The 24229-nt window shown below is 43.5% G+C and overlaps 1 protein-coding gene across 1 annotated transcript in view; it reads right to left on the bottom strand.

Annotated features, from left to right (window-relative positions):
- LOC149525575 (protein CFDP2-like) overlaps nucleotides 1-16972 on the bottom strand; it is a 33942-nt gene extending 16970 nt beyond the window's left edge. Inside the window, exon 1 of the mRNA XM_089777248.1 lies at nucleotides 16077-16972. Within this exon, the coding sequence (XP_089633374.1) occupies nucleotides 16077-16972 (896 nt within the window). The remainder of the gene's footprint in view (nucleotides 1-16076) is intronic.
- Nucleotides 16973-24229: the final 7257 nt, after the last annotated feature.

Here is a 24229-nt window from a genome sequence, read left to right as displayed (position 1 = left end):
ATAGTTATTATGAAAAGGCTGTTGGGTAGCTCCAACCATACTTGGATTCTACAGATGCATTGAATCCTATCAGTTGACAAAAGGTCTGGGTGTGGAATGAAGGCTGTACTGATATTCTTAATTGATTATCTCTTTCTGGCAAAGGTAGCCATGATGACTTTATTTAAATCATTAGGTTTTTTTTACACCTGATATCATTGACTTGTTGGCAGGATCTGATAGTGTTAATGACGTGTCCCTTTGGTGAGTTTCTATTTTCTTTCATAGTGATCACAATGATAATTTTTTTTGCTTCCTGAGGACTTACTGGCTTACAATGTTTCCATTTTATCACCCCACCCGTTCCTGTAAAGTGAAGTGAGCAGACAGACTAAGGGTACGTCTAGACTACAGGGTTTTGTTGACAGAAGTTTTGTCGACAGTATCTGTCGACAAAACTTGTCGACAAAGAGCGTCTAGACACATTCAGTTCTGTCGACAAAGCAAGCTGCTTTGTCGACAAAACCCTGTAGCCTAGATGCAACCCTACAGGCAATAACACCTTCTGTCGACAGAACTCTGTCGACAGAAGGTGTTATGTCTCGTAAAATGAGGTTTACCAGCGTCGACAGAACTCAGCGGTAGTGTAGACGCTGGTATAGTTTTGTCGACAAAAGTGGACTTTTGTCGACAAAACTCAATAGTCTAGACGTACCCTTAGGTCTGTGTCTCCTTTTCATCAAATCCCATTTTTTTAACTATTTACTTCCCTTTGTAAATCCATGAAACTATCACTAGCCCTCTTTGTACATCTCAAAGTGTTCTATTTTTCCCCTTGCTAAAGATTTAGAACTTTTCCCAATATGAGGGTCAGATATACAACATTTCTTAGTTATTCGCGTAATGCCCATACTGTAAAAAAGGATTTTATTAGCTTATTTCCAGTTTTCATTTTTGCTCTTCTTTAATGTCATTATCTTGAAATAATCACTCTTTCTAATGCTAATTTCAAAAAATCAGTATAAATATTTTATACTAAGTCCATTTAAGCAGAAACACAATGAATATTAGCTATCTGTAAGGGTTAACCCATTAGTGAAAAGTATACCCAATAAATTGAAAATATGGCATATAGCCAAGGAAGTTCAGTATATTTTGAGCATTCATTTCTGCATGCTCTCTATGGAACTGCTTATTGAGTGCATGGGTGAATAAAGGACAATATTCACTAAGTTATCATTATCTTTAAGGCCCTAAATTAGCACTGTGAAACAAAAGGAATCTAGTTTCTAATGTAGCATCTTCAAATATTACGCAGAGATGGGAGGAAGCACCCTCTTCAATTTGGGCTGGTAAGGAAGAAGCTGGAACTATGATTTGTTGTAACAGAATAACTACTATTACTATCACGTTGCCATGATAAAGAACTACTCTAGTAAAGCAGATTTCATACATTTCCCTTTTTATTCAGAATTAATTAGCATTTAAAATGTTAAAATCTACATTCACTAATTCCAGCAGAAGATCTGAGTCAACATGTGTCATGTTATAGGATTTTAAAGTGAGCAGACAGATCACTGTTGCACCCACGGGTGGTATTTGCCCCAAATTCTATACAAAGTGGGCCATGTGAGGTGTCAAATGGAAGCGTATGTGCTACTGATTCTATGTATGATACTCGTGTACTTGTAGGATGTTTGTATGTGAAGTTGTGAATATGGGCTCTGTACTTGTACTGTAAATGTTCTCTGTCTGGGAGGGAGCAATGGGCCTGGACTGCCTATTGTGTGGAATGACAATTCAGTGAATGTCTGTGCTAACTAGCACTACTTCATGGACAATGGCTCTCAGAGTGGTCAATACACACCTGAGGAATGCATCTGGAAGCCTGCAGACTAGCCAGTGCCTCATGGCTACTTGCATGTGAAACTTGATCATATGACTAGCTCCAATTTGGGAGACACCAGGAATATAAAAATCCTATGAGGGCATCTCCATCTTGTCTTCAATCTGCTAAGAGGCTGCATCAAGAACTTGGTGACTGATGTGTGTAATGTATTCTCCTTAACAATCTGACTCTCAACCTTTTCTTTCTTTTATTAATAAACCTTTAGATTTTAGATTCTAAAGGATTGGCCCAGCATGCTCTTGAGGGTTAGATCTAAAGTGTAAATTGGCCTGGGACTGTGGCTGGTTCTTTGGGACCAGGAGGATCTGTTCGGAGTTGGTGAGATTGGGTTTTATAACCTCTCACCTGTGTGTAAGGTCTGGGGCTGATTGTGGCACAGGGAAAGATGGGGTGATTGAGGGGTTTTGCTTGTGAGGCTTCCTGCTGGCCAGGTTGGCAGCGGAAGTGCTCTGTGTGACTGGTTTGTGGCCTGTTTGGGAAAGGTCTCCAGTCGAGGGCTGTAAGGAGCCCTGGTTTTGAGCAATTTGCCCTGAGCTGATGCCCTCAGCGGCACCCAGACCTGGCCTGGTCCATCACAACATGCACATTCAAATACATTGATAAAACAATGCACATTGAAAAGGAGAATTATATAAGTTTATACACAACAGCAAGGAATGATTTAAGTTAGCCACGATAATTTGTTAAGTCATAAAGTTAGGGTCACATATCATGTATCTACAGCTACTACTGTTTCCATGAATCACATGACACTTTATTCTGAAAAAAGTGATGAGCCATCATTGGCCTCAAAGAAGAATTGGGTGAAATTGATAAGCTAGTTAAATGGAATTTCAAGTTAACACATTTGTTATTTTATTTTACATAGTAAAATACATAGTAGAACTGATCAGATCTTAAAAGCATCTGATGGTGAGTACTTAATATACTAATTGGAACAGAGAAGACATCTTATTTTCATATTTCATGATGCTATATTGATTCTTTATTATATTGTAAAACAGGTGTGGGGATTCTTTTTTGGTCAGGAGCTACTGACCCACAGAAAAATCAGTCGGGGGCTGCACACAAGTGAGAAGCCTCCCCCCCCCAAAAAAAAACACCTCACTGACGTGGCCCCTGACTGAGAAGGAGAAAGACATTCCCAACATTCCCCTCATACACCAGAGCCTAGTGGGGCCCAAGCTAGTAGATTTTGTGTGCTCTAGTCCTGTAGTAGGCACAGGCTCCCCAGTGCTGGGCGGAGACGGGGGGAAGGCCCTGAGCCTCAGGGGCCAGATCTGAGCAAGCTCAGGGCCGAATCCAACCACCAGGTCTGAGGTTCCCCACCTCTGTTGGAAAGCAAGCACTCTACTGACTAGATATAACATCAAATGAGAAATTAATTTTTCAGAAACTACTATTTCAAAATGTGCCCACATTGTTTGGTATTTTAATTTTTTATAAAAACATAGAGCACAATATAGTTTATTGTAACTCAAAATAAAATAATGCACAATAAACTACGCTATCATAAGTTCATTTAACTATCCACAATGAATATCCTTTCATGTAGCTTCATTAAGTACATGCTTTTTCATAATTATGTAAAAGCAATTCATGTATAATGATACTTGTTTTGTGACAAAACACAGTGAATTTATTTTACATTTGTTAAGATTTCTATTTTCTGGGTGTAAAAAATAAGCACTCTCTATACTCAAACATTTCAGAGCAAGCTCACACATGAATATTGCAGGTTGCAACTGTCAACTGAGACAAAGTGAGTGAGATAATATATTTCACTGGGCCAACTTCTGTGGGTGAGGGAGATAAGCTTTTGAGCTTACACACAGAGCTCGTCTTCAAATCTGGGAAATGTACTCAAGTGTCAGAGGTGGAACTGATTGTTTAGCATAAATAGTGAACCCAGCAGTGCCCAAACTTTTCCTGTCATGACCTACCTCCATTATTGCATAGTTGGCTAAGCAGGGGAGCGTGGGTTGAAGGTGAAACTGGGACAAAACAAACAATGGGGGAGAAGCGTGGGCTAGATCAGAGTTAGCCTGAGCATAGAGAGAGAATAAGGACAGAGTCAGAAGCAAGATAGGAGGTGGAGTAAAGGAAGGAGTGGAGCAACAGCTATGGCCAGAGCTGGACTGTGGATGGAGTAGGGCTGCGTCTGGGGACAGATCAGAGCTGTCAGAACTCCTTGCTCCTCATGGGGGCTTGCCATGACCTCTGCAGTGCATTTCCAGGAAAGGGGTAACCTACAGTTTGAGGACCACTGAGTTACCCCTTATTTCTTCATTCTTGTCTTAGCCATGTCAGTCCCAAGATATTGAGTGAAGTCATATCTTTTATTGAGCTACCATCTGTTGGTGAAAGAGACAAGCTTGTAAACTCAAATGCTTGTTTCTCCCACCAACATAAGTCAGTCCAATAAAAGATTTGATCTAATTCGTCTTCTCTCACACATTTCAAGGGACCATTCGAGGTGAAGTGGCTTGTTAACACTTCTCTACTCATGGGAGGATGGGGAATTGGTTGCTTACAGATTGATGTAATAAACCATAAATCCTGTATCTCTGTTCAGTACATGATTTTTAGTATCTAGCAAAGTTATGAATGTAAGCTCCTAGTCTTGTCTTTTGAAGGTGTTTTACATGTTTCCTTTGAGGTTGAGGATGAAGAAATCTAGTACAGAGTATGAAGAGTGTTCACCTATGAGTGTTATGGCAGGGGTGGCTAACCCACAGCCAGGAGTGGCCTGAGGCCGGCTGCAGCAGCTGGTGCCCTAGGCAGGGCGGCGCAATCGGCGCCCATGCCTGCACGGCCGTCAATAGCCGTGACGTCATCGCATGGCACCCCGGCGCCCGATGACGTCATCATCGGGCTCCCAGGCCAGCGGCGCCCTAGGCAGCTGCCTAGCATGCCTAGGCTCACGGGCTGCCCCAGCCCACAGCTCATGAGCCACATGCAGCTCTTCAAAGAAAAAATTGCGGCTTCCTCACCCATGGCTCTTAAAAGGGCAACGTGTTTCTGTCTGAGACAGAGCCGGAGTGACGGCGTCCTGTGCAGACTTCAAAATGGCCACCTTCAAAATGGCCTCCTTAAAAGGGCAAACTGGTTTGTTTGGGTTTTTTTACTCAACTTTTTCCCCTCAGCCCTTTGTGCTGTATCCACCACTATTTTGGCTCTTCGTCTGTAACAGGTTGGCCACCCCTGTGTTATGGTGTTTTTGTTTTATTATTTTTCAGGAGCTGTAACTGGTGCAACTGTCCACCTCAGTGGGAGGAGGGGAGCTGGGGATGAGGAGTTCAGTTTGTAAGCTGCACCAGGAAGAAAGAATTACCCCAGCCCTTTCATCTTAGCACCTCTCCATGGCCACTGCAACTCCAGTGGCACAGCCAGGGAAGGGTGCATATCCCCTGGCTAGGGCAGATCTGAGTTCATCTGCCCCTTGCTCCCCAGCCAGAGCGAGGAATGCAGCAAACTGTGCACCTTCCTCTCACTCCCTGATGAAGGGGAACAGCCTCCAATGTCCCTGTATGAATTGTGGGGGGGAGCTTCAGCCCTCCTTCCCTCCCTAAAGGACAGCTGTGAGTGCAAGGCTAAGAGCTCTGTCAATCTTAGATTGGGGGGCCCCTGAAGTATCCATGGGAGTCTTTGGAGCAGAGGTGGAGTTGCCCCCATGTGTCATCCCACTCTTAGTAGAACTGGCAGGTTGTGGGCACCATATTGCAATGGTTGTTTCCTCCTGCACCTTGTGATAGGTGTTTTGCAGCTCCTTCACTTTGACTCTACACTGCAGTATGAACCAGCCATGGCCCCTTTTGGTCATGCATCTTGGTATCTGCCCAGAGGCACCATAATTCTTACAATTGGAGCACAGCTTCAACTGGACTGACATCTGTCCCCAAATGCTGATGAGGTCCCTCCATCTCGGCATTGCTACAAGTAAGGGATTGTCTGGTGCATGGAGCAGATGACATCACCTGAAAAGATGCACTGAAAGCACTCTATCCATTGCTAACCAAACGAAAGAGGATTTTCAAAATCCCAAAGGAATGTAAAGGGTGTGTCTGAAGGTCAGTCACTTGAAGGCAGGGCAGTAAAGGTCAAATCAATGACCAGAGAGATGAAAAAAGACATTGTAGGACATATTTTGGAGGCCAGTCACAATGCTGTAGTATTCCACAGCATCCACACTGGCACCCCAGCACTGGTGCCACTGCCCAGCAACCTCTACACCTCTCGTCAAGGTGGTTTACCTAGAGCGTAGCAACTGTGGAGTTAGTGTTCACCAACTGCCTTGCCAGCGTGGACACCTCAAGAGTTACAGCTGTGGGAACTGATTTACTGTGCTGCAATTTGCCAGTGTAGACAAGACCTCATTGTCACAGCTAAATATAAGGTGGAGCAGATTATGTAGCATAAAGAGCACAAATTTCAGAGGCCAATTCAAAGTGAAGAGGCCCATTAATATTCTACCAAAAGCCTGACCCGTACAAATTCACTACCCAGTCCACTCTCCCTCAATGTAGAGAGGAAAATGCACAAGCTGCTGTTCCCAAACAGATTTCCCTTTGCACTTCAAACACCACACTGGTTTTGGTAAAACATATAAAACAGATATTAGCTACACAAAGATAGATTTTAAGTTATCTACTATACATTTGAGAGAGTTTTTTCTGTCTGTGTGTCTGTGTCAAGAACTCCTCCTAAACAGTAAGAGCTAGGACCTCCACATTTGATATACATCTTCCTCTTATCATAATTTAAAGCAAGGTTTAAATAAGAGTTTGGTTGTGTCAGGAAAATGGGATGTGCCTGGAATGGGATTGCTTCTCAGAAAACCATAGAGAAAAGAGACAGAATCACCAGGAGGAGGAAAAGGGGACCCTGAGCTAGAGGATGACTCGGCATCCACAGATGCCTGCAGTTAGAAGCCATTTTCTACCCAGAGGAGTCTAGCCAGTCACAACAGTCAGAGGTTGGGGAAGCACAAACAGCAGAGGATACACCTAGTAAATGGCTTTCATTTTGAAAGTGCTGAAGTGAGTTGATGAGGGCAGGAGGGTTGCAGAAAGCAGGCTTGGTCTATGTGCTGTTACTACCAACACAGGGCTAGTCAGATGCAGAACAGTGTTGTGGACTCTCTCACTGCATGGTAATTGGACTTATAGATCACATTGAAAGTGTCATGCAAATACTGGGCAATCTGCCTTCACATGATCTTTGGAAGAGCTGCTGTGTTCTTTGTCCCATTAAGGACCATTATGCCATGGGGGAAGGGGGAGAGGAGGGAAGAACCAGTGATACACACAGACAAGCCACATACGGGCAAGACAGAAGCTGCAGTCTCACAGAAGATCCTCCCTGGCTTCCCTTTTCACCCTTATCTGTGAAATATCTTCCAGGATAAATACAGCCTGTGGACAATGTGTGGACATTATTGATTATAGGGCTTCCTTGCGGTGTTGGCTCTCCCCAAGACACACACAACAAACCTTATATGTGCTTGCCCTGAGACAGCCAGTCAGTGCTAAGTATATGAATAGTGGTTGTGTTTAAACTGGGTAGTATCTGTGCTGTGTCTAGTGTTAACAATGGTCCCTCTGTAAAATGCTGCATGTTGTCTTCACAGATTTAGCCTTGGAATCCCACCTTTCCTTGTTACTGCCAGCAGAAAACTTGCGCAGAGCAAGAAAGAGGCCTTGGAAAAGTAAAGACGACTTCTTGCATGACATTTTGCTGCAGGCTGCCACTGAAGAGAAAGAATCAAAGGAGCAAAGGAGTGGAGGGACAAGGAAGGAGAATGATGAATGTCAGATCAAAGCCATGGAGCAGCTCTTAAACATTATGGGGTGCCAAACTGACATGCTCCAGGCGTTGCTAGCACCACAGATGGAACAGCTCCATGATCACCACCTCCTTGCAGCTGTCACTGCCAACATTTTCTGAGCACCATCCTGTCTCCAGTTGGCACCCACTGCATTCCACACCTTCCCTTTTACTGTGTAGCCCTGCAGGCTCCCACAGGTACCCAATGTACTCAACCTCTGCCCCTGTGTAGTTTAGCCCTGCTGAACTGCAGCACCCATTGAATAACACATCACACAGCAGGGATGCATATACCACCTAAGCATATACAAATCTATAAATGCACCGGGACCTGACCCCCCTTCCTTCTCTCCTCCCTCCCACAAAGTGCGGATGTATCATCTGTGTTTCTGTTCTGCACATGTTGTTTTTAATGAATGAAATTCATGGGTTTGAAAACAATCTTTATTCCATTTAATGAAAGAAAGAAAGCATATCACACCAAACTAACAGGCACTTTTATACTAAGCATAGTATACAGACCAATCAGTCACCTACTAGCATCCCAACTGCTGCACCCCTGTACATGGTAAAAAATATTACTGACTTTCAGCATCAATTGGATGCTTCACGGCACCCCTGATCCTTATGGCCCTGCACTGTGCTTCTCTACTAGCCCTGGTCTTGGGCTGTTCAAACTCAGCCTCCAGGCACTGAGCCTCAGCTGTCCAGCCCTAATTGAAGCTTTCACCCTTCCCATCACAAATATTATGGAAGGCACAGCATGCCACTATAAGTGCAAGGTTGTTGTCATCAGCCGGGTCCAGCTTCCCATACAAACATCACCAGCAGGACTTCAAATGGCCAAAAGCACACTCAACAATCATTCTGCATATGGTCAGCCTGTTGTTGAACCTCTCCTTGATGCTTTCAAGAGTCCCAATGTATAGTTCCATGAGCCATGGGATTAAGGGGTAGGCTAGGTCTCCCAGGATCACAACAGGCATTTCAACTTCCCATACAGTGATCTCCTGGTCCAGGAAGAAACTTTGTAGCTTCCTTAACACTTCAGGGTTCCAAAAGTTTGTGCTTCATGTACCTGTCCAGACCAGCCTTTGTTAACGTCAGTGGAATGGCCATAGTAATCCACAAGTGCCTGCAGAACCATGAAGAAATACCACTTCCAATTTATGTACTCAGAGGCTAGGTGATCTTGTGCTAGAATAAGAATGTGTGTGCCATCTATCGCCCCTCTGCAATTTGGGAAGTCCATCTGTACACAGCCATCCACAATTTTAAGTAAGGTCTTTCACAGCAGGATGGGGTTACTAGCCCTGCACATTTCCATCAACATGAGTCCAAGGTCAACTTTCCCACTCCCTACTGATTGATGACCAATGGTAGCTGTCTAGAGTAGGCAGCTTTCTACAGTGCCATCACCACATGCTTCTCATTCTTGTGTCCTTCCACTGCTGTGTGGGGCAAGCTGTTAACACAGTCCCATGAAAGTGGCTCTTCTCATCCAAAAGTTCTGCAGCCATTGTTCATCATCCCAGACTTGCATGATGATGTGGTCCCACCACTCAGTGCTTGTTTCCTAAGCCCAAAAGTGGCATTCTACTATGACGAGCAACACTGGGAAATGCCACAAGACATCTCATGTTGTAGGTAGTATGCACGGCAAGATCAGTGTCTGATTCCTCATCGTCACTTTGTAGCTTAAGTAATAACTCAACTGCCTTTCGTGGCGTGTTAGTGCGACCTATCAGAATTTCTTTCAACTGTTCAGAATCCATTCCCACAGACCGAGAAAGCAGAGCATGCAGCTCAAAAACCATTGAAAGATGGCGTCAAATGTGCACGGAAGCACAGAGGTTCCTGGGGTATGAAGTGATGTACCACAGAGCATTGGGACAGGATGCACTACAACCCCCTCTGTCATCCTGCCTCTGGCTGTGGCAGAAGAGGAAGATATGCTCTGAGGGATAGCTCCAGTGCCACCAGCATGCACTGCTCCAAATGCTGCTGCAAGTGCCACAAGTGTGGTCTCACAACTGTGCTGGCACCTGATAGCATGGACATCCAACAACAGTGTCACTGTTGCATTACGTGAGTAGTACTGTAACTGCTTTACACTTGCCAATGTAGATAAAGCTTGAGTACATTTCCAGACCTGAAGAAGAGCTCTGTGGAAGCTTGGAAGCTTGTTACTCTCCCCTACAGAAGCTGATCCAATAGAAGATATTACCTAACCTACTTTGTCTTGCTAATATCCTGGATGTGTATATAAATATGTTTAATGTATATATCATGCTTTTCTCAAGCATAAAAACTAAGCCAGTTATACAACACCACTGTACATTTTCAAGACTTACTAGTCGATCTGTTTCTTCTTACTCAAGCAATGTGGAGGGAAGGCTACATTTTTTTGACATTTAGCAACATATTCCATCATTTCCTAATGACTGTTCTGTCTCTGATCTGTTGCCTCCCCCTCCAACCCTCTCAACCCTAGCCCCCAATAATTTTTTTTGCATGAAGAAAAGCTTGTAGGCAGCTCATATGAAGCATGGAAGAATAATTTATTTTCCCCTAATGTGATTATATATGCTTGGTATTTCAGTAGTTTAAGGAGAAACATCTTGTATGTTCATGCACTGACTTAATAATCATTCAGAGTGGCTTCCAGCTGTTCAATAAAAATATATACCCACCAATAAACAAATTAATCATTTCAAGCTTAAAATTCATTATCCATTATAAGTTAAATTCAAACTTTTAGCTTGTCTAAGTTTCTTCAGAGGAAAAACTGTAGTAAAGTAAGTTTGAGGAAATAATGTTATGGCATGGAAATTAAAATTTCAGAATTACAAGTGAGCATTATGATATTTATGAAGTATATTGTACATGTACCTCCATTTCCTACCCTACTTATTTTGTGGTATACTTCAAGATTTTAAGGCATTTCATGTAGATTTTTTGGAGAAGCTGCTCTGCTTGTGTGCATACCCATGCACACACACAGCTTCCTTCCAAAACAAACAAAATATTATATTTGGATAACACTTAAAAAAGTACGCAGAATAGCCCACACCAAATAAAGCAAACTACTTTTTGTCATCCGCCTTGATTAAAAAAAATGCCTGGTGTATAAAATACCATAAGGAAAAAGCATTAAAAGTGAAGAACAAGAGGAAGTAAGATACACAGTAGGCACTTCATACATGCATGGTGTTCTATGGTCATAGAACTGTCATTGTTTTTCTTTTTCAGTTATTGTTCCTAGGTGAATTATAAAATTAGGATCAGTCAATTGTTATTTCATATTTACATATGGTGACACTAAAGGGTTGCATTGTATTGGGCCTTGTAAAACAGTCAAGCATAAAAACTAAGTTTCTGCCCCCAAAGAGCTTACAACTTATATTTCCTTAAGCAGAGTGGAAAAACATTGGTTTGCTCTAAACTGAATAGCTTTTGTAATGAGCTTGTGGGTCTAGTTTTCAAACAGAATCATCAAAACCCAAGTTCTGGGTTTCCATGCAGCTTCCCATTAAGCCCTGCACAGGGGCTTGGGGCTGCATCGGGGAGAGATGCCTCTCCCCAAGCCCTTAAGCTGCTGTGGCCAGGGGATGCCCCTCTCTGCTGGTCCCATCCCAGAGCTGCTGTGGCCGGAGGAGAGGAGCCCTCCATGCTTGTTCCGGTACTCAGCGGCCACAGGCGGGGGAAAGAAGCCACCTGCAGCAGCTCAGGGCAGAGAGCAGACAGCACAGAGCACAGTAGGTCTGGCTCTAAAGCAGAAGGGGTGTAAGAGAGATGCAGCTTTATGGAACATTCCTACAGGAACCCAAAGAAAACTCTGAGCTTTGCTGAGCTTGAAAAAGCAAGGGGAATAATACACAAGTGGAGCAGTCTCCATTGCACAGTTCCTTGCTGGATTTTTCATTCAGACATTAATAATCATCAGAACCACTCACATAAGTACTGCCCGTATGAATAAAAGCAGCAGGACTGGGGCCTCCGTTGATAACCAAAATGCAATATGTCTTCTATGTTGGAATTTTTGTAAAACACTTGCCTGTATTTTCTAGGGTATGTCTAGACTACATGCCTCTGCCAACAGAGGTATGTAAACTAGGCTACCCGACATAGTCAAAGAAGCCGGGATTTAAATATCCCCGGCTTCATTAAAATAAACATGGCCACCGCACTGTGCCGGCTCAGCTGATCGTTGGCACAGCGCGCGAGTGAAGACGCGGATCGGTCAACAGGGGAAGCGTTTGTCGACCACTCCTGTAAACCTCGTTTCACGAGGCATAAGGAAGCAGTCAACAAAAGCTTCCCCTGTCGACCTATCCACATCTTGACTCGCGCACTGTGCTGACGATCAGCTGAGCCGGCACAGCGTGGCAGTCATGTTTATTTTAATGAAGCCGGGGATATTTAAATCCCAGCTTCTTTGACTATGTCAGGTAGCCTAGTTTACATGCCTCTGTCGGCAGAGGCATGTAGTCTAGACATAGGGCTAAAGTGTAACTTAAAATCGTGAAATTGATTTAAATTCAAATATTGCCAGTAGGAGTGTAAACAACAGCTAAAACTAAGTGACAGTGTATAGAGGTGGAAGGGAGACTTTTCAGGAGGAATTGCAGAGATCCACATAAGGCAGTGGTAGGCAACCTGCAGCCTGAGGGCCACACATAACACATCAGGGTTCTATGTGTGGCCCACAAGACATTTTGTTTACTGTTGCTCATGCGCAGGGGATTTCACTGGTTTCTTATCCACGTCATTTTTTCCTATTAGTATTACTAAGGTGACACGTGTAAAGCAAGGGCATGTGAAGTGAGGTGATTGCACACAACATTGACTGAGAGCACCACATGCTCCCTCTGTGTCTAATCAAAGTGTTGCTTTGGTTCAACTGGCACAGCCCACAAATAGTAGGTATGCAATCACAGTTAACAAAACTACCTTATCCGGCGAGACCATCTTGCTTATGACAATCTTGCAGGCCACTAAGATGAAGGCAAGCCACTTAAGTGGCCCACTCACTAGTCTAAGTTTGCCCATTGCTTGCATTAGGGCCAGATTCATTTGGTATCTTTACTAATGGCAGTGTGAACATTATTGAAACTCAGCTGAGAGGCTTTGTTGTTTGAGAGCTCAGAAGGCCCCTGGATAGGGTTGCCAGATGGTTTGAACAAAAATACCGGACACACTTGACGTTACATCACAATCGACATTACATCTTATTTCGAAAATACCAGACATTTCTATTTTCTCAATTTGTTTCCTGGACAGAAAGCTCAAATACTGGACTGTCTGGTTTAAAACTGAACACCTGGCAACCCTACCCCTGGAAGACATTGAGGAAACACAGATTGTCAGTATGGATAGCTATCCCCTGGGATCTCCAGGTTTGGGAATGGGCACCAAATCCTTTTCCACAGGCAGGGAGCAATCCCTCTAATGGGGTCATGGGTGGGGGAGAATCTCTATGAAGGAACCAATGTTTAGATTTCCACCTCAAGATGCACATCATGTGAATTTTAACACGGAAGGAGATTATCTGAGCCTAAGGGTTTTAAGACTGTTTGGAAAGTTTGAGCCGGGATCACTTAGGAAGTTTCTGATATACTAGAATAATGGATGTAGGGGGCTGGGGCGGGGACGGCGATGGGGGAGATAATCAGATATAGTGAGAACTAATTATTGGTGTCAACTGTTTGCTGATTTCGGCATAAATAGGGATAGCTTACCTAGCTAAGTAGGTTTCATTACAGTTTATTTAGTGAGGCCATTTATTGCATGGTAAAATTACAGATCACCTTATTTGTAGAGTTCAACTACTATTAACTGGCTTTGAAGGTTAATATGTTCCATCCTTCACAGTCATACCTCAAAGGATCTTCTGTTGAGTTATTAGGTCTTTGTCACTAGAAAGGGGTGCGATGCATTTTATAGTACTGTGTACTTTGTTCCTGGAGCCTTCTAAGAAGGGAGAGAATGAATAGACTGTAAAATGCAGTTGTTCTTCTCCGGGTAGCACAATATTGTACTATCATCAAAGTTGTTGGCCTCCGTCGGTCAGTTGACCATGGATGACGTATCCTAGTTCTCGTCTTGGTTCGTGTCGGATTGTCTGGGACAGCGTCGGGGACAGCGTCGTTGGTGGCTGAAAAGGCCAATCCGGGACAGGCATTCTTTGCCGCAGAAGTCGCAGCTATAGGTGGTTCCCTGGCTGTTGTTGTTGCGTAACTTCCTGCGGGCTCGCTTTTCTTCTGATGCACGCATCATGTTCGTTTCGCCTGACCTGAGCTGTGTGGTCAGGGTCCCCCTCCACTTCAGGCGGTCTGCTGCGAGGTCTTCCCAGGACTGCGTGTTTATGTCGATGGCTTTCATGTCCCTCTTCACGACATCTTTAAATCGCAGGTTCGGGCGCCCTGTGGTTCTCTTCCCAGATGCCAGTTCCCCGTAGAGGATGTCCTTTGGGATCCTCCCGTCCTCCATGCGGCGTACATGGCCAAGCCAACGCAGGCGACGTTGTCGGAGCATGGTGTACATGCTGGGGAGGCCGGCTCGAGTCAGAACTTCGAGGTTGGAGACTTTGTCTTGCCAGGTAATGCCCAGGATGCGGCGCAGACCTCGTAGATGGAAAGCGTTCAGTCTCCGCTCTTGTCTCGCGTATGTGTTCCATGTCTCGCTCCCGTACAGCAGGGTGCTGATGACGCAGGCGTTGTACACTGCCATCTTTGTTGCGATTGTCAGCCTGGGGTTGGTCCACACTCGGGTTGTCAGGCGGGCTAAAGTAGAGGCTGCCTTTCCGATCCTCTTGTCGAGCTCAGCGTCAAGGGAGAGATTATCGGTGATGGTGGAGCCCAAGTACGTTTACTGGTGGACGACGTCAAGCTGGTAGTCGTCTACTGTGATGGCTGGTGGAGTGACAGTGTCCTGGCTTAGGACGTTTGTTTTTTTCAAACTGATAGTCAGCCCAAAGTCTTTGCAGGCCATGGAAAAACGGCTCATCAGCGACTGTAGTTCTTCCTGGGTATGTGTCACGACTGCTGCGTCGTCGGCAAATATCATGTCCCTGATCAGCGTCTCACGTATCTTCGTCTTGGCTTTGAGGCGAGAGAGATTGAATAGCTTGCCGTCCGATCTGGTGCGGAGGTAGATTCCTTCCGTTGCTGAGCCGAAGGCATGCTTGAGGAGCAGGGCAAAGAAGATCCCAAACAATGTGGGGGCAAGAACGCAGCCTTGCTTGACGCCGCTGCTGATGCTGAAAGGCTCGGAGCAACTGCCGTTAAACTGTACTGTTCCCTTCATGTCTGTGTGGAAGGATTCAATCAAACTCTGCAGTTTTGGTGGGCAGCCGATCTTGTGAAGGATTTTGAAGAGTCCGTCTCTGCTGACCAGGTCAAAGGCTTTGGTGAGATCAATGAAGGAGACGTACAAGGGCATCTGCTGTTCTCTACACTTCTCCTGGAGTTGTCGTAGGGAGAAAATCATGTCTACGGTTGACCGTTTTGCGCGGAAACCACACTGTGACTCCGGGTAGACACGTTCAGCCAGCTTCTGCAGTCGGGTCAAGATGACCTTAGCAAATACTTTGCCTACGATGCTAAGAAGGGAGATGCCTCTGTAGTTGTTGCAATCACTTCTCTCGCCCATATTCTTGTAGAGGGTGACGATCTTAGCATCCCGCATATCCTGCGGTACGGCTCCTTCTTTCCAGCACTGACAGAGCACTTTGTGAAGAGGGTGCAGTAGGGAACACTTGCACTGTTTCAGCAGGTCTGGAGGAATCCCGTCGCTGCCGGGGGCTTTTCTTGAGGCCAGTTTATCAACAGCCTTGCTGAGCTCTTCTACTGTTGGCTCTGCATCAAGTTCTTCCATGGTTGGCAGGCATTCAATGGCATCTAATGCTGCGGAGGTCACCGTATTCCGTCTGGAGTAGAGGTCGGAGTAGTGTTCCATCCATCTCCCCAACTGTTGTTGCTTGTCGGAGATTATTTCTCCAGTAGATGACTTGAGGGGTGCTGTTTTGCTCTGGGTAGGGCCCAGCGCTTTCTTAATGCCGTCGTACATGCCTCTTGTGTTCCCTGATATGGCTGCTTTCTGGATGTCGTTGCTGAGCTGCTGCCAAAATTCGTTCGCACAGTGTCTGGCAACCTGTTGAGCCTTGCTCCTAGTAGCCCTGAGAATTTGTAGGTTCCTCTGGCTTGGTGACCGCTTGTATTCTGCCAGGGCGGCGCGCTTGGCTTCTATGACTGGAATCATCACAGAGGACTTTGCTTCAAACCAGTCGTGCGTCTTTATGGTCCTCTTTCCAAAGGTTGCCAGGGCAGTGCGGTGCATTATGTTCCGCAGTGTTTCCCACTTTTCCATGGCAGAGTCTCCTGTCTGTGTAGCATCAAGTTCCTTCTCAAGCGCTTCTGCGAATTTCTGCGTCAGGTCAGGCTGCGACATCTTGCTGACGTCGATGCGAGGATTTCCTTGTTTCCTTGAACGATGAAACCTCTTCGGGTTCAGCCTGATCTTGCAGCACACTAAGGAGTGATCTGTGTCGCAGTCAGCGCTGTGATAAGAGCGTACGTGCAGGACGCAATTGATAGCTGAGCGGCGAACTAGTATAAGGTCCAACTGGTGCCAGTGTTTCGAGCGCGGATGTCGCCAGGAGACCTTATGCTGGGGCTTGGTCTGGAAGTATGAGTTGGCGATGCACAGGTTGTAGAAAGCGCAGAGCTCGAGCAGGCGTTGGCCGTTCTCGTTCATTTTGCCAACGCCAAATTTTCCGAGGCACGAAGGCCATGAGTCATTGTCCGCACCTACTCTAGCATTGAAGTCACCCAAAAGGATGAGTTGTTCCTTGTCGGGGATGCTGTTGATGACAGATGTTAGGTTCTCATAGAACCGGTCTTTAGTTTCCAATGTTGCGTTCAGAGTTGGGGCGTATACGCTGACGAGGGTGATAGGGCCTGTGGTGGTGTTGAGACGAAGGGTGAGGAGTCGTTCTGAGCCATTACTGCCTGGTTCTACCATACTCAGTAGGCTATTTTTCACCGCGAAAGCTACGCCATGCTGTCTAGGCTCGCCTGGGGCCTTTCCCTGCCAGTAGAAGGTGTAGTCTTTTTCTTTCAGAATGCCTGAGTCTGCCAGTCGTGTTTCCTGTAGGGCGGCGATGTCTACGTTCAGCCTCAGAAGTTCGTTGTTGATGACTGCTGTCTTTCGTAGGTCGTCAATGTCCCGTACGTCTTCGGAGAGGCCCGTCAACATTGTACGGACATTCCAACATCCCAGTTTAAGAGGTGGTCTCTTTCTCAGTGTTTTGTTGCCTGGTGCAATGGTTGCAGCCTGCCGTTCGGAATGTTCCTAATCCCCATGCACCCAGTGAGGAAAGCAGACTGTGGCGGGGCAGTACCTGACTGTCTGGGGGCTGCCCAGCTTGAGGCGGGCGGTAACTGCCCAGTGAGACCCGAAGATCCCTCCCACCGTCGGGAACAACCCCTGGCGCCATGCTCTACGCCAATTGAGCTGTGGCTTATAACCGGTAAACTGTTGCTCCCCGTGTTGTTTCCGCGCTAGTAATGCTAGCGAGGCTGGAGTGTCCTCTCCAGGGTTGCGAGATATGTTGGTAGTCGGATACTAGCCAGGGCAATGTAATATGGAGGAACAGGCTATTGCCCACGTAGCGGGTCCCCCCTCTCCACGTCGTCGATGGATCCAAAGGAACAGCAGGGCTGCTACAGTTTGGCATCGGCGCCGTCGCAGGAGTTGCCAGAGCGAGGCTGCAAGCAGCGTCGAACTGCCTTAGGGACTCCGACTCCGGATTTTTCCTCGAGGTTTACTCCTGAAGCCTTTTCCATGGAAGAATATAGCTGCAAGGCAGCGGAGGTTTAAAATCAGGGTTTTCCTTCCCCTAGATGAACTGCCTTCCTAGGCTGACGAGTATCATCTCCCCGAAGCAACTGGTTATAAGGCGCCATCAAAGTACATCACAGTGAAAATTACTAGCTAGGGAGTTCCATTAAAATAAATAATATACACTTGATATCAATCTGCCTATTGTATGATTCATGAGAAAGCAACATAGCACAAAGCATCAGTGTTTACATTCACTAACTCAAGTGCTGTTTTCACTGACCACAATATATTGATTTATTTTTTGAGTATACTTCAGATCTTAATTTTCAAAGTACTAAAAAACACCCTAATGAGTCCTGCAGAATCCAAGAGTTCCATTTTGTAATGGGCTAAGCATTTTCCTCCGATAGAGAACTAAGAAAGCTCAGCATTCAATAGGACTAAGTCTTTGCTTGCTGTAAGTTTGCAAGCTTGTCTTTCTCACCAACAGAAACTAGTCCAGTAAAAGACATTACCTTACTTATTTTGTCTCTGTTGAGAAACAATCAATTCATTTTTCCAACCCTTCAAGTTTGTCAATGATTTTTTCGAACATATTAGTCTTTATCAGGAAAACAGCAAGTTAGGTCCAATGCTGTCTCACTCCACCTCCTTTTTGAAAGGTTACAGGGACAGTTTAAATACATTTCAATTAATCTGAGTTTAATTTTTTTCACATTTAATGTAAATTATCATATACAGTGATAGCTGTCATTTGTAAAATGCTTTGGAATTCCCAAGAGGATGAAATGCACTACATCTGTTATAGCAATCAATACAAAAGACATTGTGAAGAGAATCAATAAAATATTCAAGAAAAATCCAAACATGCAATCCATCGTTGCAGGATTTTTAGGAGAAGTATAATAGTATGGGAATGGTAATAGTGATTATCATTCCCAAAACACAAATAAATCAGTAGGTAAGTCAATTACCAATTCAAAATGTGTCACATCATAAATATCGTATTAATTTGCATTAAGGACTTGATCTTGTTCCTTCTTGAGTAAAACACACTCATTGGAATCAATTATCCAATTTTTGCAGTTCCAGTAAGCTTAGTGGCTTTAAACGGAAAGCAACCACTGATTCTGGCTGACATTTTTATTCTTTGTTCTGGCCTGGACTGCAGGACAGGGTATGCATCCCCTGAAGGAGTTTACCACAGTTGATTACTGAGTTCCGAATTCTGCATGAAAATAATTGTGGATCTCAAAATAGGTATTTCCCAAGTGCAACAGAACTTTCATATATATTATTCAAGTTAAAGACAGTACCTACTTCTGCAGCAATAATTAGAGCCTAGCACAGATATTTGTGGATAGAAATCAGTATCTGCTGCTCCACAGGTCTCTTCTCCTAGGAGATGCTGTGTTCAAAGGAGACAAGCATGGTGCCACTGCTCCTAGCAGTCAGTGCCCCACGCTGGCAGTTTCTCCTATACCATCCCCAGCTCTGCCCTCAGCCATGTCTCCTATCAGGAGTTTTACAGCTCAAAGGAGGGTGAGGGTGGGGGTGGCAGCGGGACTGGGGACGACTCAGTTATGCACATTTATAATATTTTGCCAGATAGGACCATAAGCACGCTAAAAATAACAAACTCTTACCTCAATATTCATAATGAACATTAACAATAAATCTAATTTTTAAGATGACCATGCTTCAAGACTTCTATTGTTGTGCATCCTTACATAATGTTCTTCTGATGTTTTATCATCATATATGTAAGAATGTGGTGTTTTTAGTTATAATACACAAATCTAGCATCCTTCTATTTGTCTGTACATCTAAAAGTTAGAATTATGTGCTCTAATGAGTATAATACTTTTCTTGATGCACATGGAAGAGTCTTTCTGAGATCATTTCAATACTATGCATAGTAATACTACTACAGAAAATAGTATGAATTTCATTTCACTTACATGTATTTAATGTAATGAAAAACTGAATCTCATTTACATTTGGGGAAGAAATGGTGCAAAAATTCACTATTAGGGTTTTGGGGATCATTACTGAACATCAATTTTTTGAGATTTGGGGTAAAATTTTCAGAAGTGCATAGGGCCCAGACTCTCAATGATATTTTAGGTGCTTAATTTCTGTTGAATTCAGTGAGAGTTAAGCAGCTAGATCTTCAGGGATATTTGGGACTAAGAGGCCAAGGACCAGATCTTTAAGAGCTATCTATGTGCTTAATTCTCAATGAAATCACTAGAAGTTAAGACTTCTAGGCAGGGCTGGATTACCCAATAGGCAGACTAAGCACGTGTTAAGGGCACCAGCAAAGCAGGGGCACCAAAAAAAGAGAGATGTTATGGTATAGCATTGTTTTTATTTTGAATTACATATGGGGGGGCACCATAATCTTTTCAGTGCTAAGGGCCTCTAAAGGTCTTAATCCAGCCCTGCTTCTAGGCTATGTCTACAGTATGCAGAAGATTGACGCTGCTGCGGTTGAACTTCTGGGGTTCGATTTTCCGGGTCTAATGAAAACCTGCTAATTTGAACTTAGAGGGTGACTCCATCGGTGCTGCTACTCCTGAGGAGTAAGGACAGCCAACAGGAGCCCGCTACGTGGATGGAGATTTAAGATATCAACTCCAGCTATGTAATTAACATAGTGTAGACCAGATCCTATTGTGGTATTCAGGGTGGATTGATTTAAATCACAAACAAACAGACTTTGCTTAGAGTGCACTTAATTTGGAGTAAGCCCCATTGAACTCACTGGCATTTCTGTTTTTTGAGAAAACAAGTATAGAATGGGGTTCCCTTGGAAAAGCTGAGTTACGCTGAAGTAAAATAGGGAATAGACTTATGGCATCATCATCTGTGGCCATGATGTTCCAAAATAAGGAACATGTATTATGTAATATGAAATAAGAAAATGACACTCAGTGGCAACTGGCAACTCTAGATTTCGCTTGCTGAAGCTTTCCGTACTGTAGATTTGAGTGACAGATTCTAAACCTAGTTAACTAATTAAACAAGCCATAAGGATTAGCTTAGTAACATCCGACCTAGCAGTATCCAACACAGAAAATAACTTAGAAATGTACTTGTGAAATCACACATATTAAAAAGCAGAGAGAGAATGTAGAAGAATGATGCACTGCAAAGTGAATTATTTAAGTTTCTAACCAACTGATCCACTCAGCATTATCCACACCTTCATCATCTACATAATTTCCTCCGCTAAGCAGTTTCCTTTCAATGTTTTCATTCTTGCACTGCTTATACTTGACACGTTTTCCTTTTTTACCCAGGGAATTAATTTATTTAAAATATTCCCAGACACGGTCCCTCTTACACCCAGAAGCCACGACAGTTTTTCTGTATCAAAAGCATGGGGGCCAACAGAAAGCCGTGTGTGTGCTGAATAAGGTTTTCCCTTTTTCTTTCCAGTCTACTCCACTCTTCCTTTCCAAGCTGCCTCCTCCCTTTCCTATACATTGTGGGCTCGTCTACACTGGCCCCTTTTCCGGAAGGGGCATGTAAATTTCACCAGTCGTCATAGGGAAATCCGCGGGGGATTTAAATATCCCCCGCGGCATTTAAATAAAAATGTCCGCCGCTTTTTTCCGGCTTTTAAAAAAGCCGGAAAAGAGCGTCTACACTGGCCCCGATCCTCCGGAAAAAGCGCCCTTTTCCGGAGGCTCTTATTCCTACTTTCAGTGAGACTTAGGCATCTAAATGACTAAGGATAGTTTGAAAATGGGATTTAGGCAGTCTTGAAACCAGTGTGGATAAAAATTGATGATTTAAAAAAAATCAAAAACATCAGATTTTTTTTTAAATCAGGTTTTTATTTAAATCTGAATTTTAATTTTTTGAAGTAGGAATAAGACCCTCCGGAAAAGGGCGCTTTTTCCGGAGGATCGGGGCCAGTGTAGACGCTCTTTTCCGGCTTTTTTAAAAGCCGGAAAAAAAAGGCGGACATTTTTATTTAAATGCCGCGGGGGATATTTAAATCCCCCGCGGATTTCCCTACGACGACTCATGAAATTTACATGCCCCTTCCGGAAAAGGGGCCAGTGTAGACGTAGCCACTCTGTCTGTCTTTAAAACAAAGTCTTAACTAACTCTTCTGCTGTGCTTGGCCAAGATCTACTACCACATATGCACAGACCAAAACAGTCCTATCCAGCTTGTGTCTTTCTTTACACATGCTAATTTTCAGTCTTCTGAGAAACAGAAATTGGAAGCCCAGAACTTTAAAGAAGCAAGAGCTAGTAGTTAGGCTAGACTGGAGCCATTAATTCATTTTATGAGATTGTAAGTGTATGAGTAGCATTTTTGTGATGAGATTTAATTGTAACTGTTATTTTTAAAAGAGAAATTTAATATTTTATTGGTGATTTTAAAAAATTAAAATTCAGATTTAAATAAAAACCTGATTTAAAAAAAAATCTGATGTTTTTGATTTTTTTTAAATCATCAATTTTTATCCACACTGGTTTCAAGACTGCCTAAATCCCATTTTCAAACTATCCTTAGTCATTTAGATGCCTAAGTCTCACTGAAAGTCACGTAAGAAGAGCTTTTAATACAGTGAGCCCTCGCTACTTCGCGGTTCGACCATCGCGGATTCACGACTTCGCGGACTTTTTCATTACATTATGTATATACGTGAATCCGCGATGGTCGAACCGCAAAGTAGCGAGGGCTCGCTGTATACATGTTAAATATACATGTCCCTACTTCGCGGATTTTCAACTATCACGGTCGGGTTTGTAACCTATCTACCGCGATAAACGAGGGTTCACTGTAATTTCATCCGTGTCCATTTTAGAACTAACAAACTCTACATGGCACAAGAGTTCTAAGTACTTTTATTTTTAAAAGACTGTTTCTAGTTAATCTGATTAGATTTTTAATTCAATTATCTGCATGAGAGCAATCATCTGAATTGCAAATATTTTCATAATTTGTTGTTTTTGTTAAACTGCTAGTTTTGTCATTTAAAGGACCAAATTTCTGAAAGAACAAGATTGCTAGAGGATCCAATTAAAGTATTTTAGTTTAATGGTACACCAAAACCACAAATTTCAAATCTGGAACCCTAAAGTTATATGCATAAATCGAAATTTAGGCTCCTAACTATAGCATAAATTCACCAAGGTTTTTAAGCACATGAAATCAATGCTGAAAATTTGGCAAATACTTTAGTACCTAGCTGAATTGGGGCATAAAAGTGGCCTTATTTTCAAGGTTGATGAGAATCCACAAATCCCATTGAAGTCCAAGGGAGTTCAAGGTGCTGCTCATCCCTTTAAGAAGATTATTCCATTTTCATTTGGGAACTGAAATATTGATTGAGGAGCTTAACTTTTGCATCATGTTTGAAAACTGGGCCTCTTTTATTAATGACTTAGACAAAAATGAAAATAAAGAAATACAAAATGCAAACATTCAGGCTGAAATATGAAACTATGTTGTTTATCAACGAATTAATGTTTAATCTGAACCTGTAAGAATTGCAAGATCTTACCACAGCAATTTGCAAATGCCGTTTTGGATGTCCTCATTTAGAAGAGGGACTCTCTTAGTTTGCATTTGAAGCTTTGTTTTTAATCTCAATTATCTGTGTTTTGTATTTGGAATACAAATTAGGGATGTAATAGTGCAGTCGATTAACCGCTAAGAAAAAGCTTATAGGATAATGCTATAGACTGCACGCATTTCCCTTCCTCCACCTTTGCCAGTAACATTTTTAGCAGGCTGGCCAGCAGCCCGGCTCCGTTCTGGCTTGTGCTGGGTCCAGGAGCTCAGACCCCACCCCCTTAGACAAGGGCTGCTACCAACCCCCTCTGCTGCCTCTTTTTATTAGTTTTTAAACTGGCTCCCCTCGTGCACCAGCTCCCACCTGGCATGCTACATTGCTGCCTCTGGTATAATGGCTGCCAGCCCTGCTCACGGGGACTACAGAATAGTTGACTAACCGATAAAAATCCATGAGGTTACCTGACTATTTAATTAACTGATATTTAACATCCCTAATTCAAATATGTCTAAAGCTTCAAATCCTCAAATTTATTTATTTCAGTTTTGATACATCCACCTAGCACTACACGCACATGAACCATTACAAAAAAGATACTAAAATTCCACCCAATTTCTGAAAGCAGTAATACATTCTCTTAAATGTCCCCCACCTTTCCTCCCAACAGTTGAACTGTCACCCCCATCCAGCTACTTGAATTCCTCCTATCCAAGCTTTTGGAGAACAAATGTAATTTTCAGTGCGACTAGGAAGTCCAAACGTTTAGTCTTGTAATTGAAACAGGGAGGATATTTCACATATTGGGGCCTCTCGAAGAATATCCTACCTTCATCCTCTGTGATTAAATCAATTTTTTTTATTTCAACATCTCAGAAGAGCTCAGCATGGCAGGCTCAAACAAAGAGACAGGTTGTCTCTTTAGAAATAAGGTTTCAATTAATTTAAAGTTAAAACATGTACATGGAAATGAACTGGAGGCCAGTTCACATAATAATATCGAAATGATGTGCTCACTGTAAGAAATGTACTCTAACAGACAGCAGGTACTCGATTCAACATAGCTAATCTGTTGCTAATCTGAATAACAAAATGCAGTTAAACTCAATCAAATAAAGGAGTTGTCATCA

The sequence above is a fragment of the Pelodiscus sinensis genome, chromosome 1, assembly GCF_052426305.1.
Source record: "Pelodiscus sinensis isolate ZL-2025 chromosome 1, ASM5242630v1, whole genome shotgun sequence".
NCBI lineage: Eukaryota > Metazoa > Chordata > Testudines > Trionychidae > Pelodiscus > Pelodiscus sinensis.
This window is presented reverse-complemented; position numbering and strand designations above follow the sequence as displayed.